The sequence below is a fragment of the Polypterus senegalus genome, chromosome 12, assembly GCF_016835505.1.
Source record: "Polypterus senegalus isolate Bchr_013 chromosome 12, ASM1683550v1, whole genome shotgun sequence".
Taxonomy (NCBI): Eukaryota; Metazoa; Chordata; class Cladistia; order Polypteriformes; family Polypteridae; genus Polypterus; species Polypterus senegalus.
The window spans coordinates 64062279-64079644 of record NC_053165.1 but is presented as its reverse complement, the minus strand read 5'-3'; the positions used below and the strand labels follow the sequence as shown (position 1 = coordinate 64079644).

The window sequence follows — 17366 nt, the reverse complement described above, 5'->3', positions numbered from 1 at the left end:
GAGTGAGGTCTCATTCAGGGTCCATTCCTTCTTTGGAAACAATGATGTTGGGATGTTTGGCTCTCCATGACCCTGTTATAGACTACCCAAGATCAGAAGATTCAAGGAACAGCAGCTGAAATCATGAGACCAAACAACTCATTGTACAGAATAACAGTCACCTATACAATCTTCAAAAATTAATTTCCATTGAACACATTATCATTATACAGGATATTTATGAAGAATTAACACAGGCACCTGTAACTGTGGCCTTGTGATCCAAAGACATACTCTTGAGGTTTATATGTACATTCTGTAGAAGACAATATACTGCTTCATGAGATAATTCTTAAGGATCTTTAAAACAAAAGAGAGAAAACATTGTCTTAATTTTTCATTTCCATGTTTGGAAAAAACACCTTCCACTATACAGATGAACTCCAATATATTTTGTTGTGCTTTTTCTAATTTCCTCCAGACCAGCACACACTAGCGATGTTCTTCAAATGTAACCCAGAACTGTCTGGTAGAGACATGGTGTATTACACAAAGCATCAACAGTGAAACAAAACTGAATTTTTTCCTTAGGACAACAAAACAAGTGGTATATAAAACCTGGTCCTGCCATTTGGTTTTAAGACTTGCATTAAAATTAGTACTTGGCTATACTTAGCTCATTAATTGATGTATTGCTACTAGTGGATACTTGACATTTTCTTAAGAATTAATTCTATATAATCTTTTGTGCTGAATACATTTTTTCTATAAACGATACATAATCAACAGAAATGCTTTCCTCTTTAAAAGTGGTTACTTTTAGTTAAACACTAATGAAACAGCAAAAATGTAACAAAAAAAAACCCGTTAAAAATGATCTCACACAGAGCACTGTGTTTAATGCTAAAGGCACGTGAGTAGATATATCCTGGAGTTTTAACTCTTACAGCGTTTTCCAAATGCACCTCTTATACAGGTTGTGCAATTCAAAGTGACAAAAACTTTGCAGTAACCATTATCACTTAACATTTCCTAGAACTACTTCCAAAGTAAAACTTAGTAGTAACGATCCCTTAAGTCAAAGAGCCAGCTTTTCCTCATTTGAGAGCTGTGGATATTATAACATTTGTCAAATTACTTGGAGAACACACAGTATTGTAGTAAGCCCAGTATGCATATCTCAGGTAAAAATGGTAAGGGGGAAAGCATGAGGGGCCAAAAAGCACTTGCTTTGACAAACCAAGCCTTTTCTGTTAATTACATTACATGTTGAGAACCTTCTTCTACATTGGTGTCTGTAAAATATTAATCTAAAAGACTTTTTAAATAGAGAATAAATGTGCAACTAATTGCAGCTTCTAAGGACCTGGGTACAAGATTACAGGAGATGAGCAAAGAATATACAATTATGTCCAATAAAACAATTCAGCAAGTATACCTTAAATTGAGAATTGCTGTAACTAAAACAGCACTTGTATTGTTTAAAAAAAAAAAATGAAAATCTAAAATGTGAATTTTCACATTATCTCATAATTATGCAAAGCCATGGACTGAAAAGTTTAAGGAATTGTGTATAAGTTAATGGTGTGTAAAGGCAGTGTTTCAGTCCCCAACAATGATTACCTGTGTCATTCAGCATAGCACACAAACATCCAGGAGTTCAACTGCAGAAACATGGACCATGGGAAGGAGTTCACTATTAAAGTGGGCTGTTTAAAAGATACAACTAAAATCTCATTGCCAGCATTACAACGGCACTGACAGGTTTTAATACGGACTATAGGCAGAAGGTAAACTAAAGAAGTATGACATCATGGCAATATCTGATTACACAAGTCTGGTCATAAAGTAAAACAAATATGCACTATAAAAAGCTACTCCAAATGTTTCAATGACTTTCAATCCTTCCACTTACTAAGAAGTCCAAACACTGAAAGTACTGCTTAAAAACAAGTTTTAAGTCGTCACAGTGAATGTGTAGCAAGCCAGATTCAGCAAGTTGTTAGGACTCACATGGTATGTGAAAATAAACTAAAAAGCTGAATAAGCAGTAAAAGAACACAAGTATGAGTGACATTCTTGCTTTTCCTATCAATCCACTTAACGCAAGTATTGAAAATGAGTAAGTGAACAGCAGAGAAAAAGCAAAAGAATGCTTACGACTGCAAATATTGGTGGTGTGGAAAACATACCGATAAGATGCATAAACTAATGTAAAACAAAATTCACACTGGTAACAAATAGAAGGGAAGAGACAAAAAAAGAAATAAAAATGATGGGATACACTGGTGGCACTCTCTCAAGTTTAAATCCTCTCATGTGTTTTCTATGGAGTTTGTGTTCTCCACATGCCTTTGTGATTTTTTTCCCCTGTGGGTACTAGGTTGTTGAATCTAATTTAAAGAACAGGAATAAGCTGGCTGACTGCTTTTGATTGGTTTTACAAACTAGTGTAGTGCATTGTGTAATATAGAGCTCTAAAGAGCATGTTACCAGCAGCTACTTCATATGCTGAAGTTCATATTCTACAGTGGATCACAAACCACAACCTTACTTTTATCAAGCTGGAAGTGCTATTAAAAATAGAGGGCAGCAGGTCCTTGAAATAGTAGCACAGAAATACAATACTACTAAAGTGTAACATTTCAAATACAAGTAAATCAGGGTCATTGCATTGCTTTGCTGGTACAGAAAAGAGAACAAGTAATTGATTTTTATTTCCCTTTTATGAGAGGATTTTAACTAGAACATGAGTCACACTCTTTCAACCACTTTTTTGGTTCAACACCTCATGCCCAGATGACCAGATATACCTGAAGGGAACATTACTCTTGAAACAAACTGCAAGTTACACACTTCTTACAGCTGTTGTGATGTAAGATTTTGCATATAACTTGATACATGTTTTGTATGTCTTTATTTGTAATTTAGGCGAGGCAATGTAATTTAGTGTTACTTTGTTGAGAGGCATCCGTGTTTGCCCCCTCCACCCTTGACGACTTTTCTTTGTAATTTTATGATGTGTCTTAAACCAGTTTGAGGAGTATTTCTTTGCTAAAGTCTTTTCTCCCATCCCCCACACAAAGCCAGGTTAGCTTAATATATGGGCTTGGGGGAGATTTGCAGGAGATAAGATGCTCTATTTCACCCATTGGTCTGAGGTATGGCTGTTTGGAATTGGCTTGTCTCAGAGGCCTTTAAGTACCATGATATCCTATTGGCTGTATGTAGGGAGTTGGACAGAAAACCTATAAATTTGCTTGCTCAACCACATTTTCTCACTCTCTAACTAACATATGATAAAGAAGTACCTTTCTCTTGCTAACCTGTGATGATGTAGAAGTATCTTTCTCTTGTTAACAACTGATGAAGACCATCACACCATGAACTGAAGACAACACAATGAGGAGCACAGTTTCAGTCATTTTGAACAGACATGTGGCTAAAAGCTGAGCACCAATGATGCCTTAACTAGAGACATTAAGTAACTACAAGTCTGTGTGCCACCTGAACTACACATCATCATTTTATCAGGTTGTATGGCTGCCAATATTCAAATGTACTTTGCATTTTGTTATTATTTATGAATATTATCAGTAATACATTATTTTATGTGTAACTTAACTCCTGCTTGTCTTTTTACTACATCCAATTGCCTGAGGTTATAGATAGAGAAGGGAAGGTGGGGATAAGTTATATAGAATAATACCTTATCAACAGTGGTAAATCTGTGAGAATAGGCATTCTAAGGCTACATATTAATAATACAATAGGGGAAAGTAGAGCAATTTATATATTACACTACCAAGATAAAACACAGCTTAAGTGCCCATGTCAAATTTTACAAACTTGTTAGTACCGAAACATAGAACAGTGCAGTCAATATTTAAAATTTCGATTCACTTTTTACAAAAGTACTGAATTTGAAATATTTGACAGCATGTCAGTAAAACAACAAAACTGGACCAAATATTGGTAAAAACAAAATGTGGTTTACTTATTAGGAAAAAATATTTACATTTTAAAATCCAAGAGAATGATCATAATTTCATACAGTTTTTACATGAAAAACATATTTTAGTCAAATAGGTTCATAACTCAACCTCCACCATCTCAAAAATTCAAAAACCCAAGACTGACAAAAGAAGAAATGTACATTTTGTAACATTTTACACTTACATTCTTCTAATGAAGATATTGTACACCAAATAACTTGCATTCTGAGTACACTAAACAACACAGGAACACAAGTTGCTTGGCTAAGGGATAATACTGAACAATCTACATTAAAAAGGAGTTACACATTAGTATTCTTTTTCAAAGAATGCATACTTTTTGCATCCATTCCAAAAGAAACAAATAATACAGCAGGTGGTTTCCAAGTGTAAAATAAATTCAAACAGCCAATTTATTGGCAAATCTTTCTTTCAGTCTTACACTGGCATCTTTATTTTATTAGCTTATCAAAAGGCAATTTCTATAAAAACAGTTAATAAGATAATAAAGACCCTCCCACCCGGAACAAAAAAAATGTTATTGTCAATTTATACTACTGTACTTTTTTTTTTTTAAACTAATTTTAACACTGGATGAATCCAAAAACATAATTTGGAACAAAAACATGTTGATGAAAAGAAAGACTAATTTCACAATGACACATTTGTTGTTTGCTAAAGACCTAAAGGCTCAAAATTGAGGATAAATAAATGACCACTATTTGAAAAACATTTAAAATATTTTACAATCTGTTTCTCAAACCATTTTGTATTCAGCTGTATTACTATCAAATACATTGAGAAGGATAAATCATACCTCAGGTATAATCAGCCTTTTTGAATTAAAAGCAATATTCAATTATAACATTCTAGGCAACATAAAAAAGGTAACCCCAGGGTTTTTGTAAATTTAACATCTAATCTAAACAGGAGACAAATAAAGCCACATCTATTTACAGGCTCTATTGGTAACAGCATAATTAAACTGTCCATCTTAAAATTAACTTAAACATTAAGAAAATTGTATCCAAAAGGACAAAGAGGAAAAACCACCAACATGTTATATGATTGAATATGAACACTAGAATCTACAACTTCTTTTGTGCAGCTAAAATACTAATCAAGAGTAAATTTCTAAGAAGAAAAAGAAATGACATGCAGCAAGAAAAGTTCATTCATTTAAAACAGAATTTAAGAAAAATGCACAAGGCTACATTTCCCTGAGCACTCAAATCAGGTATTTGTTTTAGATGTTATCTATGCTAACTCCTGTAATATCAAAAATAAAAAGCATTAAATAATAATTCTGACATATTTCACAGTATAGTGTACAGACCAATACATTTTAAGGCAGCAATATTTGCAGAATATGAATAACTTGCACATAACTAATCTATTCCCTTTCTGGAAAACAGTCAAGAAAATAATATGCAAAGACAAAATTATACCCTGCCCATCTACAAAGATCTGTGAAAGCTTCATGCATTGCATATCCTTCAGTGTCTTCTTTAAGGTCTATGTGCGTTGTTTTCGCTTACAAACTTATTGCGCGTATAAAAATTCTCCTGCCTGTCCTTAGCCTTGCACTAACAGGACAAGTATGACTGATTCTGATGCATGATTAACAGAACTTGACAACGAAAACACGAACATGCATATAAAAGAAACCTGAAATTACAGTTAACTGCTATCTGATGCACATTTAAACAAATGATTAACTTTTTTTTATTTTAATTATATCACATGATTTTAAACAGCATTGAAGATAACTAAAATACATCAGAATTCTGAATTCAAGATCTGTTTGTTTCTATTAATACAATGAACCTCTGGAGACTTAAAAATAGAAAAGTAGAGCTGCAATATCTTCTAAATGTAACAAATTGTTACTTCATATTACAAAATTGTTTTTCAAAAATATGTACCAAGCAGAGCCGTTATAAACTTAGCTATTCAAAAATGCATTTATGCAAATACACTAAAGGTTTACACAAAAACAATTTTCTCCAACAAACAAATACACCATCAACTACTGTATTTACTCAGTAAGCCTACTGTAGCCCTTCTAAATGCAAGGTGGGCACATTATTTTGCCAAAATGCCCTCCTTAGAATGCATGTGCTTTAAAATAAGGTAAATTGTGCTTTGGTTTTTTTTTTAATGATTTTGATCTTTATTTTTAATTATTAAAAATCTATTGCTTGGTCTAAAAGTAAACTGCAGAGCAACTGGAAAACACCAGATGAACAAGTGATGAAAAACATTTCAATCATTTTCCCATCAAAGAAAAATAATCAGGAAAAAAAGTTTTTCGTTAGTGTGATGACACAAAGATGTAGCGTGAGAACTATTAAGGTATTAAAGAAATGCATCAGGCACAAAATGACTCAAATATGATATCTGAAGACATATTTAATGCGATAACATTTTCTTTGGTTTTCAATTTGACTTTTATCTGTATATATGCTCAGATCTCAGAGAAATGTACAACTTACACCGGTAGTAATATGCTCTACTTTTTCAAACTGCAAAACAATATCAAATGTGTTATTATCTTCATGTTATCCTGGCTTTTATAAAAAAAAAAAAAAAAGAAATAGTCCAGCATATCTGTTGTGCTTCCAGATATGGTAATTCACTACAGATATTGCACCATAGTAAGATTGTTTCGCCCTGAGATCGAGCTGCACTGTCCTGTCAGTCAAAACAGAGGAAGGAAGAAGAAGAAAAAAAAAAAACTGATATGTTTCCTTTAGTAAGGTAAAGCCAGACATCCAGCTCAGCTCATGCAATTACCTGAAATAAGTAGTGCAAATAGCCAATAAGAGAGGAAACTCCTAATAATAGTAAAGGCAAGATTTTCAATCTCCCTATGTGTACATAAAAAAAACTCTCAGTTTATATTATGAATTTCCACTTCTTCTGCTAACGGCTTGTGTTGCTTGCTCAGGCAAAACAGAGGGATCTGACAGGATGGACGTAGTTTTGCTGAGATGACGAAGAGCACCTAAGACAACTAAACAAAAAAAAATAACTTTTGTTAAAATATGATAACCTTCAAAATCCTGAGATGAACACATTTTATCTATATATTGGGTAGAAACTAAGTTCTTAACATCCAAGTTACAGAAAAAATACATTTTAATATATAAAAACAATGTCCTTTAACAAAACAATTTATATTTAAAAATATTTATTTTGCATTTAAGTCCAAGACTACATTTTTTTCACCCTTTAACACATGTATTCTACTTTTTCATAAAGCATTATACTTCTCCAGGAATACAACATTATTAATAAAACACGCTTACACAATGTATATTTACACTTACGTGGTCGGAGAACAGGTAAGGTACAGTGCTGATCCAGCCAGGTCCTTGTCGATCGGCACAGATCATCCATGTTGTTGGTAGAAACTATTCCATTAAAAGATTCAAACAGTGGCTTGATTATGATGCTAAACTGTAAGCATGAGAGTTAAGCTCAAATCATGGTAGAATAAATATCAAATTGTAGAATATACATTTATTAAATGTCTGCTGTAAGAGCACAAGACAAAGCTGTACTGTGAAGATTATAACAAAGCCTTACCAACCTTATTTAAAAAATACTTTTAAATATCCTCAAATATCCAAGGGGTCGCCCACGTAACACCTTGCTATGGCAGATAGAGGGGCATTTCCGGAGGGTGGGACTGGACCGTGTGTCTGCCTGGGGGGTTGCAAACTGGGATCCCAAGTTGTTTTGTCGTGTAGTGGGTGCGGCAACACACTGTATCAGTGCATGCTCCCCAACTTGACTTGACACTTATGATTTGTATACAACTGGCAGCAATTCCCCCATCTCCATGTGATTGGCTATCATTCCACACTCAGCAGCCCTGCATGTTAGGTTAACTGGTGATGCTAAATCATCCCAGTGTGTACTGACTGATAACCCCCTGGTGCTCACACGTGCCTGATGCTGCCTGTAACCCTTTACTGAATAAAGCAAGCTCTTAAACTGAGAGGATGAGTGAAACTGACTGATATTTAACTAAAAAGTAAAAAAAACAACAATAAAAAATATATATCCTGAGGCAGATTAAAAAATAAAAAATAAATTCTGTCTCATCACGTGAAGGATACTATCCAAAATTTCCAGTTCTGAAGGGTTCGTTTTTTCACATATTCTTCAAACATTTCCTGCATGTGGTCAAACTGTTCATGCTTTATAGGAACTCCGGTAGCAGGCAATTGCAACTGACAAGTGCTAAATAAAACAAACAAAAAAAATACTCTAAGTGAAATGCACAACTAATGGGGGGAAAAAAAAGTTTAATAGGTGTGCACAACCAATTGCGCAATTGTAAGAAATGTGACATTTAGAAGTTATAAAGCAATCCGCCATATGTGGTTTCAGTGAAAATTTTACAATCAAACTTTTCTTGTTAAATTACAAGAGATATAAAGAATATGAGCTCATTTGTTTCCAGCATATAAAAGATAGCTGGTATTGTTAATCAGAAAATTGCCTTGTAGTGGGTTGGTTCCTGTTTTGCACATAATGCCGCCTATGGAAAATGAGTTCAGCAAAAGAAATTAAAAAGCTATTGATTATATTAAAATTTAAACACGTGATGACTACATTTTTGGGAAAGGAAGAAAATACTGCAGCTGATTTATGCAAAACCTAAAAAAACCTGGAAGATCCATATTAATAATCATTTTCATAGGGGTGTCTGACAGCAACTAACGAAAAAATGCACAGAGAGACTGTCTTTATACAACAAACAGCCATGCAGCCAGAGAAATAAAACTGACCAGGCAACAGTATGTTTCTGCTAAAATATGACAGAAAAGGAGTTAACCTTAAGGGGATTTTCAAACTTCTGAAATGGTGGTGAAAAGTAAAAGATCAGTGTGGGGATTTTATAGAGAAATGTTTATTAGTCACTAATTTTGAATAAGGTGTTTTAACTTTTACATTATTTATTTGTGTAGCTCAAGTTAAAACCAGCAGTCCTCAATGATGAGGATTGTGAGACCCAGCAAAGGTAAACAACACACCCTCTTTGGTCCCATGTCATTTAAACCATGGAAGCACAAACTGCAGCTGGTTCTTGTCTTCAGTTTTAGCTACCAGGAAGTACATGCATGGAGAGAATGATGAAAGGCCAGGGTAACACTATTGGGTATGAGGCAGAAAGAGAAAAATAAGCACTTACTTGATAGAGGCACTTAGCTCCTCAATTTCATCCCTAAGACGTTTAGCTTCCTCAAGCATTTGCAACCTCTCTTCTTGGAGCTTGCTAATATATTCTACAGTCTTCTGAAGATTAGCAGCAATAGTAATCTAATAATAATAAAAAAAAAATAAAACTTGAGATATTTTTAACCTGCTCCCCCAAAATTGGGAAAACAACCAGAGAAAGCAGCCCCTTTAAAAAACTACACTGAAACTAGGAAAACCATGAGAAGAATATTGAATCTAAGAACCTACTGCTGTTATTTCTGAATTAGGGACACAGGCATCAGCTGAAGCACCAAACCTCAGCCATGTTAATTGTTGGGAGAATTTAACTTCTACACTTCAGCAACTATCTACTGGCCTGGCTTTACAGAGCACTGCAGGCTGTTCTAAATCACTGCCATTATCACAATGAGGATACCAAATCACTACCAGGTCTGAATCATTCTGATTTATCAGTTGCATTTTGACAAATAAAAAGAAAAAAAAATTAAACTCAAGAATATGGTCCTCTGAAGTAATTAGACTGTTCTGAATGTATTAAATGAGGTATCATCACTAATATCATAAAAACCACCTATGAGTCAGTGGCTGCCATCTCTGGATAGAGACAAACTCACTGAACTCTAAGTTAAAATAAATAAAAAAAACATAGTAGAGGTATTCAAGCTGAAAGCAGGACAACTATGCAGAAAAAGGTCAGATACAAATTAAGCTTCAAGGAAACATTTTAAAACATACTTCAATTTTTTTTTAGGAAATACACAAAGAAAAGTCAGGGAGGAATAACAATTACTGGCTATGAACCTAACATACACCGTGGAAATGTTTTTTTAAGCAAATTATCTCAATAACTTCTAAGAGCTTTGATACCATTTATTTTCGCACAGACATTACAAGTTGTGCACAAAGCAAGGAATCTTTTCAGTAACTGCAGACATTGAAATAACTGTTAAATGTTGTTAGATTTCAACATGCCAAATCAGAGTAGGTCCTTGCCCTTAGAAACCAAGCCATGTTTTCATATGTGAATCAAACTAATTCAGTGTCCGGGGCTAATCACATCTATTAATCTATAATGCAATGCACTATTTTTGTGTTTAACTCTGATATATGATTTCAGAAGCATATATATTCTAGACAAAGCTAATCTGCAATGGGCAATTAAAACAAAAATAATTGTCATCTCTGGAATAACCATATGGAGAACACCTACAAAAACCTCTTAGAAATCAAATGACAGGGACAAATAAAACAGAGCAGAAAGAGAAAATCATGCTAAACATGTCTACAGGAAGCAGTTAGAGGACAAGGTGAAATGGAAAACGTACAGGAGCTTTGGGAGGGTCTGAAGGATATCACCTACAGTGAAAGACATAGCCAACAAAAATAATCAAGTCTGTCAACAAGTTTGACAGAGAGATGTTTGTGCACCTGTCCACATCCCTGGATATTATATGTGATCACAGCCATTCCCTTTTTACAAGCATCAAACTACTCTGACACATGAGGAGTACCACAATGCTACAATAACTCACTCCTCCCCTGTACCCCTTTTCCATCTTCTCCTCTTCGTTCAAAATTGGCCCTCAATGCTCAGGAAACTCCATCTGAGCAGAGCTGCATGGCCTAATAGTAACAGCACAAGGGTTTCAAATGTGTTAGCAGGGCTTTGTACAGTTCTCCAACACATTTTGAACCTGGTCATCAAAAAAACAGCAACTGACTGGTTTATCTGACATTGCACACTATGTTGACCATAGACAGGTTAGTCCTGGTTCACCTTAGATCTCTGCAGATTGCCTACCAGGATTTCACTGGACTAGAAGACAAGTCTGTTTAACTACTGTAAAGCAAAATTCACGTTTTTCGGCTCCTTCATCATCTTCAACAACATATATACCCTTGTGTTGTCAGGGGAGAAGATAAATTCATCCATGTTATCCTATACTATGGGCAACCACTCTGGCAGATGACATGTCCCCAGGAACGTGAATCAGACATGAATACAGTATATGAAGCACTGGTAGTGGACTGTGACTGAATTCTACAGTGCATTGAAGAACATCCACGTTAAAAGATATTTCTATCTTCACTAACAACAATGTTTAATGGATACCATAAGGTATTTTATTTTTCAAGTTATCATTCCTCTTTTAACTTTACTGGATATTTCTCCCTCTTTCTGCAATTTTCCCTGTTATTTAATTATAATACACATGACCGAGGGAGGTTACTTTCAAAGATGATAAAGTTGACCTTAATCTTGAAATGCTTTTTAATTTAAGCTTAGTTCTACATCAGGAGGTGACTATGTGCACTTATCATGATCAATCATTTCAAAATACTTTCTACCTTATTGTATCAAACAAATTTGGTTAAGAGCATGCAAAATGACAATACATGCTATAAATGATCCACTTGGAATGTGATTCACATTATCCTGTAGAATAAAGCTTATTTATGTTATTTGTGGCACATTTCAACTATATCAAGAGGTCTGACCCACTGGAAAAGTTGCACAAAAATCAAATCATGTAACTAATGCTGTACAACAGGATACACTTTGGCAAATGGTAGTTCACTTGAAAACTGCAGTCAAGACACTCATCATCTGTGGTGCACAATACGGCAATCAAAGGGAATATTAGAGAGAGAAAAGTACTTTGTTTTTCACATAAAATACTAGCTTAACCTTTATAGGCACACAGGGACGCATTGCATCGTAGGCTTAAACTGGAAAGTGTTGTGTTTTGGGTTTTTTGAAACACTACAATAAAAAGGAATACAGTTTTCTTTAAAATGTAAGCCAAAACCATGTTGTGGGGTAACAGCTTCCTCATGCAAATGAGGCCTATTTACAAAATGTCCTCCAGCATTATGAGTGAAACAAAAGTATCCTAAATTCTATCAAAAAAAGACACATTAGGTGAAAACCTCAACATCATCTGAGCAAGCAGTGCCTGACCGCGGCCAAAGCACTGCAAAGAATTCTGTGTTCACCTTCTGCCTCTAACTTCCATTGTGAGATTGCGCAAGACAACGGACCTGTCTGTGATCTAAATATAAGAGAGAGAGAGAGGGAAAAAAAACCAAAACAAACTAGTGTAGTATTAAATTATCTTGGATAAAAGTGTCTGATAAATGGAGGGTAAAAGTAGTAACAAATCACTAAATGGTGCATGTGAAACTCTGGCTAGTGGATTTAGTTGATTTTAAAATTGTATATTAGGCATGGGTTCGTATTTTTGATGACTCAATTAATAGTATTCAGTAAGATTGCTAAATATAAAATTGCTCTCAGAATTAAAGAGTAATTATGAAAAGAGAAAAACAAACAGAATTTAGTCCTCAATGACAAAAGAAAAGCAAGGAACAATTTACAGTACAGTGAAGAAAACTGCCACAAACATTTTAAGATTCATTAAGATTGGTAAATGTGTTATGGTTAATTTGAAAAATGGAAACCACCAAATTTAAGCAATTTATATGTCTTTAAGTGTTCACTTATATGAACCAACAGTCCAGCACACATTATTACAGATATAAATTAAAGCTGACTTCCTATTAAAAGTGGTAGGTGAAGACCACAACTTTCTTAAACTCTGGCAGAGGTGTGTAACCACACAACTATGCACAATTTTTATATTAAATTCTAAATGTACACTTTGAGAACCTAACCAACAGTATAAGCCCACAGTCACCACCTTCATCACCACCACCAACACCTGTACAATGAAAACTTTTAAGTTTTAGCTTGAGGTTTTATACCCGTTAAAATGCAACTTCATAATTACACAAATTTCAAACAATGCTTAGTGGGTTTAACCACTTTACAAAGATTACTTCAGAAATTACTCAACTAGCCGTGTTTAGCATGGACTCCCACAGACATGGCTTCACTTGTTAAGATTTCAATTGACTTTGTACGTCTAATTTTAATAAAATACATTAATACCATTTCAAAAAAATTTCAAGTAGTTTTGCTTTCTACTAAAAGTATGTAGAAGAATAAAAATGAAAGCAATATAATTAAAAAAATGCTAATGTACAGTTTTAAATGCAAGCACTTTAAGATAGTGATGTAAAAAGACAGGCAATATTTAGCACTAACCACATAATCATTTACATTTACTTATTTGGCTGATGTCTTTATCCAAGGTGATTTATAACATTTATGACACAATTGATTACATTTCTTTTGTCTTTTCCAATGGTAGCACAGGCAGGTCAAGTGACTTGCTCAGTGTCAGTAGTGGAATTTGAATCCACAACCTCAGGGTTTCAAATCCAAAGCATTAACCACTACGCTAAACTGCCTGCCTATCAGACATCATATCATCATATCAGATACAAATACAGACCAATCTACTACACATTTTTCTTTCCATAAGAAATTAATGCATTAACTAAACACACTGCATGCGAGAGGTAAAATAAATTATTCACAACTTACTGGTTTTGAACTGGGTTGACTTTTTAAAGGAGAAATTAAACTATTTAAAGTGTTAAAGCCACTTTTGATGTTGAAACGTCTTTTCTGTTCTGCAGCAATGTGAGTTATTCTTTTACTCTGATAAAGAAAAATTAAAAATACAAATGTCAGAATGAAAAATGATGAAAATAAACAAAATCTGTTGAAAGATATTTTGGTGTCATAATAAATTAAGTTGTATATTTACATGTCAATTTTGCAAACATTATTCTCATTAAAAAAAGCACCTACATTATAACCTATTCAGTTTACATCTTTACCTTAGATAATTAAAGGTTTGTTGTCTAACAATCACAGAGCAATTCAAAAGGACAATCTTCCATCTCCCATGCTACCACTGCTGTTCTGACAGACTATGTCAAACAAATTTTTATTGGTTAATTAAATGAAAGTGCATCCACAGACTTTGATTTGTTTGATAAACCCACTTATTCAAATTTTCAGCTATATGCAGTGTGGTACCCAGATGGGGGTGATACCCAGCCGGGACGCCAGAGAAGACCGGAGGAGGCACACCTCCTCCAGACCTCGAGGGGGCGACCGCCCTGGGGGCCGTGGGTAAAGAGCTGGGAAGCTCGACCCTGTAGGGGCCCGTGGTTACCGCCAGGGGGACCCCAATACCTGGAGGACCCTAGACCTCAGTACTTCCGCCACACCAGTAAGTGCTGGGGGGGGGAGAGGAACAGGGACACCTGGAGTGCTTCCGGGGAGACAGCCAGCACTTCTGCCACACTGGGGTGTGTTGGTGGGAGATTGCTGGGAACACACCTGGAGCACATCCGGGTGCTTATTTAAAGGGGCCGCCTCCCTTCAGAGTTGGACTTGAGTCAGGTGGAAGAAGGACGAGGTCTCTGGAGGAAAGAAGGAGGTGGTCTGAAGAGTGAGAGAAGGCATTGTTGTGTTGGCCTGGACTGGACTGTGGGGTATTGGGGTCTGTGATAGCACTTTTGTAATTATGGAGCTCTGTAATAAACGTGTGTGGGGTGATTACAAAGTGTCTGCCTGTCTGTGTCTGGGTCATATTTCACAGCAGAAATTAACCTTAAATAGTGAGACAAGCCATCATAGGACAAACTCAATCACAAAATAATAAGGCTCAATTATTGATCTACAGAGTAAAGATATAAACTATGTAATTAAAATATCATCAAGTCAGTATACTTGCTAGAATTCAATGTGTTTTTAAATTGATAAATAATTAGTCATTGAGATGCATCACTTTTTCATTAGAATTTGTAACTTAATTTGCATATTTCAGCTCTCTGTGGAACAAGCCTGAAGATTCAACACTGTTCTAAGTGATTAACAAATATTCTAATATTAGGAAAAATTTTCAAACCTTTGTGCCAACCATCTGTGAATCTGGTTTACTTTTGTTGGTGAAGCTGTCCTGTGGGGACTGTGGATTTGGGCTTTGCTCTGATGTACATGAAGATCCGTGGCCTGAATTGTGACTTTCTCTGCCTGTTTATAATAGAAAATGTGTACAAAATGTTTAAATTTTTTTGATCAGCTTCTGCACTGTGTCAGGACGTCTAGAAAACTGAACAACCGATTCAATACTGGCCACTTCAAGATGGGAATATTGCTATATTTTAGAAAATACTGTATAATATACCAAATTTAAAAACATTACACTAACTTGTTCATTTTTTTCCTGAAATCTGTTTAAAACTGAAATGTATGGATTTTTTTTAAGAAGCAATAACTGAGAGCTCTTAGATGTGTACTTGAACAACCGTCAGAATATTAAGAAAGAGAACACTACTCCACATTTAGCTTCCCACCTTTCCCATCTCCCATGTCCATTTTGGCCAGATCTAAATCAGTACTGTATATGATAATCATATATTCAAAGGACTTAGTAAGATAAAACTTAGCACATGTAATTATTTTTTTTGTTTTTAATTGCAATGAATAGAAACTTTTTTATAGATCTTAAAAATATCACTGCAATATTACAATGTACATGCACAGGTTTATATACAGTGCCTTCAGAAAGTTTTCAGACTCCTTCACTTATTTCCCCATTTTGTTATGTTGCAGCCTCATGCTAAAATCACTCAAGGTCACTTTTTCCTTCTTCTAGCAACACTTAATGACAAATCAAAAACAGAATTTTAGAAATGTTTGCCAATTACTTAAAAGAAGGAAAAAAAAAAAAAAAAACACTGCATTGACACAGGCATTCAGACCCGTTACTCAGTACTTAGTTAAAGCCCATCTGGCAACAATTATAGCCTGGAGTCTTCTTGGATATGACATGACAAGCTTGACACACCCAGATTTGGAGATCTTCTGCCATTCTTCTTTGTAGATCCTCTCAAGGTGTGTTAGATCAATACTGTAGGTGGACAGCTATAGTCAGGTCTCTCCAGATACGTTTGACTGGGTTCAAAAGTCCAGGATCTGGCCGAGGCACTCAAGAACATTCACAAAGTTGTCCCCTAAGCCACTCCTGTGCTGTGTCTGCTTTGTTCTTTAGGAAACTGTCTCGTTGGAAGATAAACGTTTGGCCCAGAGCATGTGTTCATTAAGGGTATCACTGGACTTTGCTCTGGTGAACTTTCCCTCAACCCAGTACCTGCTGCTGGGCTAGAAAAACAAACCCACAGAATGATGCGGTCACCAACTTCACTGACTGAATGGTATTACACACTGCCTAGTATTCTCAGACATGACAGTAATCTTGGATTCATCAGACCAGGTGGAGTGGTGGCTCTGAGGCTAAGGATCTGCACTGGCAATTGGAAGGTTGCCGATTTGAATCCCGTAAATGCCAAAAGGGACTCTGTTCTGTTGGGCCCTTGAGCAAGGCCCTTAACCTGCAATTGCTGAGCGCTTTGAGTAGTGAGAAAAGCGCTATATAAATGCAAAGAAGTATTATTATTATAGACCAGAAAATCTTGTTTCTCACAGTCTCAAGAGTCTTAAGTGTCCTTTTGCAAACTCCAAGCAGGCTTCCATGTGTCTTTGACTGAGGAGAATCTTCTGTTTGGTCACTCTACCATAAAGTCCAGATCAGCGAATTTTTGTACTGATGATCATCCTTCTATATGTTTCTCCTGTCTGCACAAAGGTTCTCTGGAGTTCACCCAGAATGGCATTCAGGTTATTAGTCCCCCACACCCCCTCTTTATGATGGTCCATCTCCCACAATTCCTATTTGGCTGGGTGGCAACCTCTATAAAGAGTTCTGGCAGTTCCAAGCTTCATCCATTTAAGAACTGTGAAGCCAACTGTACTCTTGGCTCTTCTCCAGATTTATTCCACGACAAAACCCGGTCTTCAAACTCTGCAGGAAATTCCTTACAGCTTGATTTATGCTCTTACAAACATTGACAACTTAAGGACCTTGTATAGAAAGGTGAGTGCCTTTCCTAATCATGTACAATAAACTGAACTGACCACAGGTGGATTCTAAACAAGGTGTAGAAACAACTCAAAGACAATAGGATGAGTTTTTAGCAGAGCTTGGTTTAAAGCGGCTGTCCATGATCATCTGAGTTTAATTCAATAAAAATGTACACTGGAAAGTATGCTTAAGTATCATTTAAAATCCAGCATCATTTGTAACTTGTAAATTATCTATCTGTGTTTTTGCAAGGCACTGTATACACTTCTTATAGAATGTAGTCACAGCAGCTGTAATTAAACTACCACAATAC

The 17366-nt window shown here is 35.4% G+C and overlaps 1 protein-coding gene across 3 annotated transcripts in view; it reads right to left on the bottom strand.

Annotated features, from left to right (window-relative positions):
• Window positions 1-3951: 3951 nt before the first annotated feature.
• LOC120540829 (MLX interacting protein) overlaps window positions 3952-17366 on the bottom strand; it is a 63033-nt gene continuing 49618 nt past the window's right edge. For all 3 annotated transcript variants that reach the window (XM_039771908.1, XM_039771909.1, XM_039771912.1), the window contains exons 12-17: window positions 15038-15162; window positions 13660-13776; window positions 9181-9308; window positions 8102-8225; window positions 7307-7436; window positions 3952-6990 (exon numbers count right to left, since the gene is read on the bottom strand). In XM_039771908.1, the coding sequence (XP_039627842.1) occupies window positions 6878-6990; window positions 7307-7436; window positions 8102-8225; window positions 9181-9308; window positions 13660-13776; window positions 15038-15162 (737 nt within the window). In that variant the 3' untranslated portion in view covers window positions 3952-6877. The remainder of the gene's footprint in view (window positions 6991-7306; window positions 7437-8101; window positions 8226-9180; window positions 9309-13659; window positions 13777-15037; window positions 15163-17366) is intronic.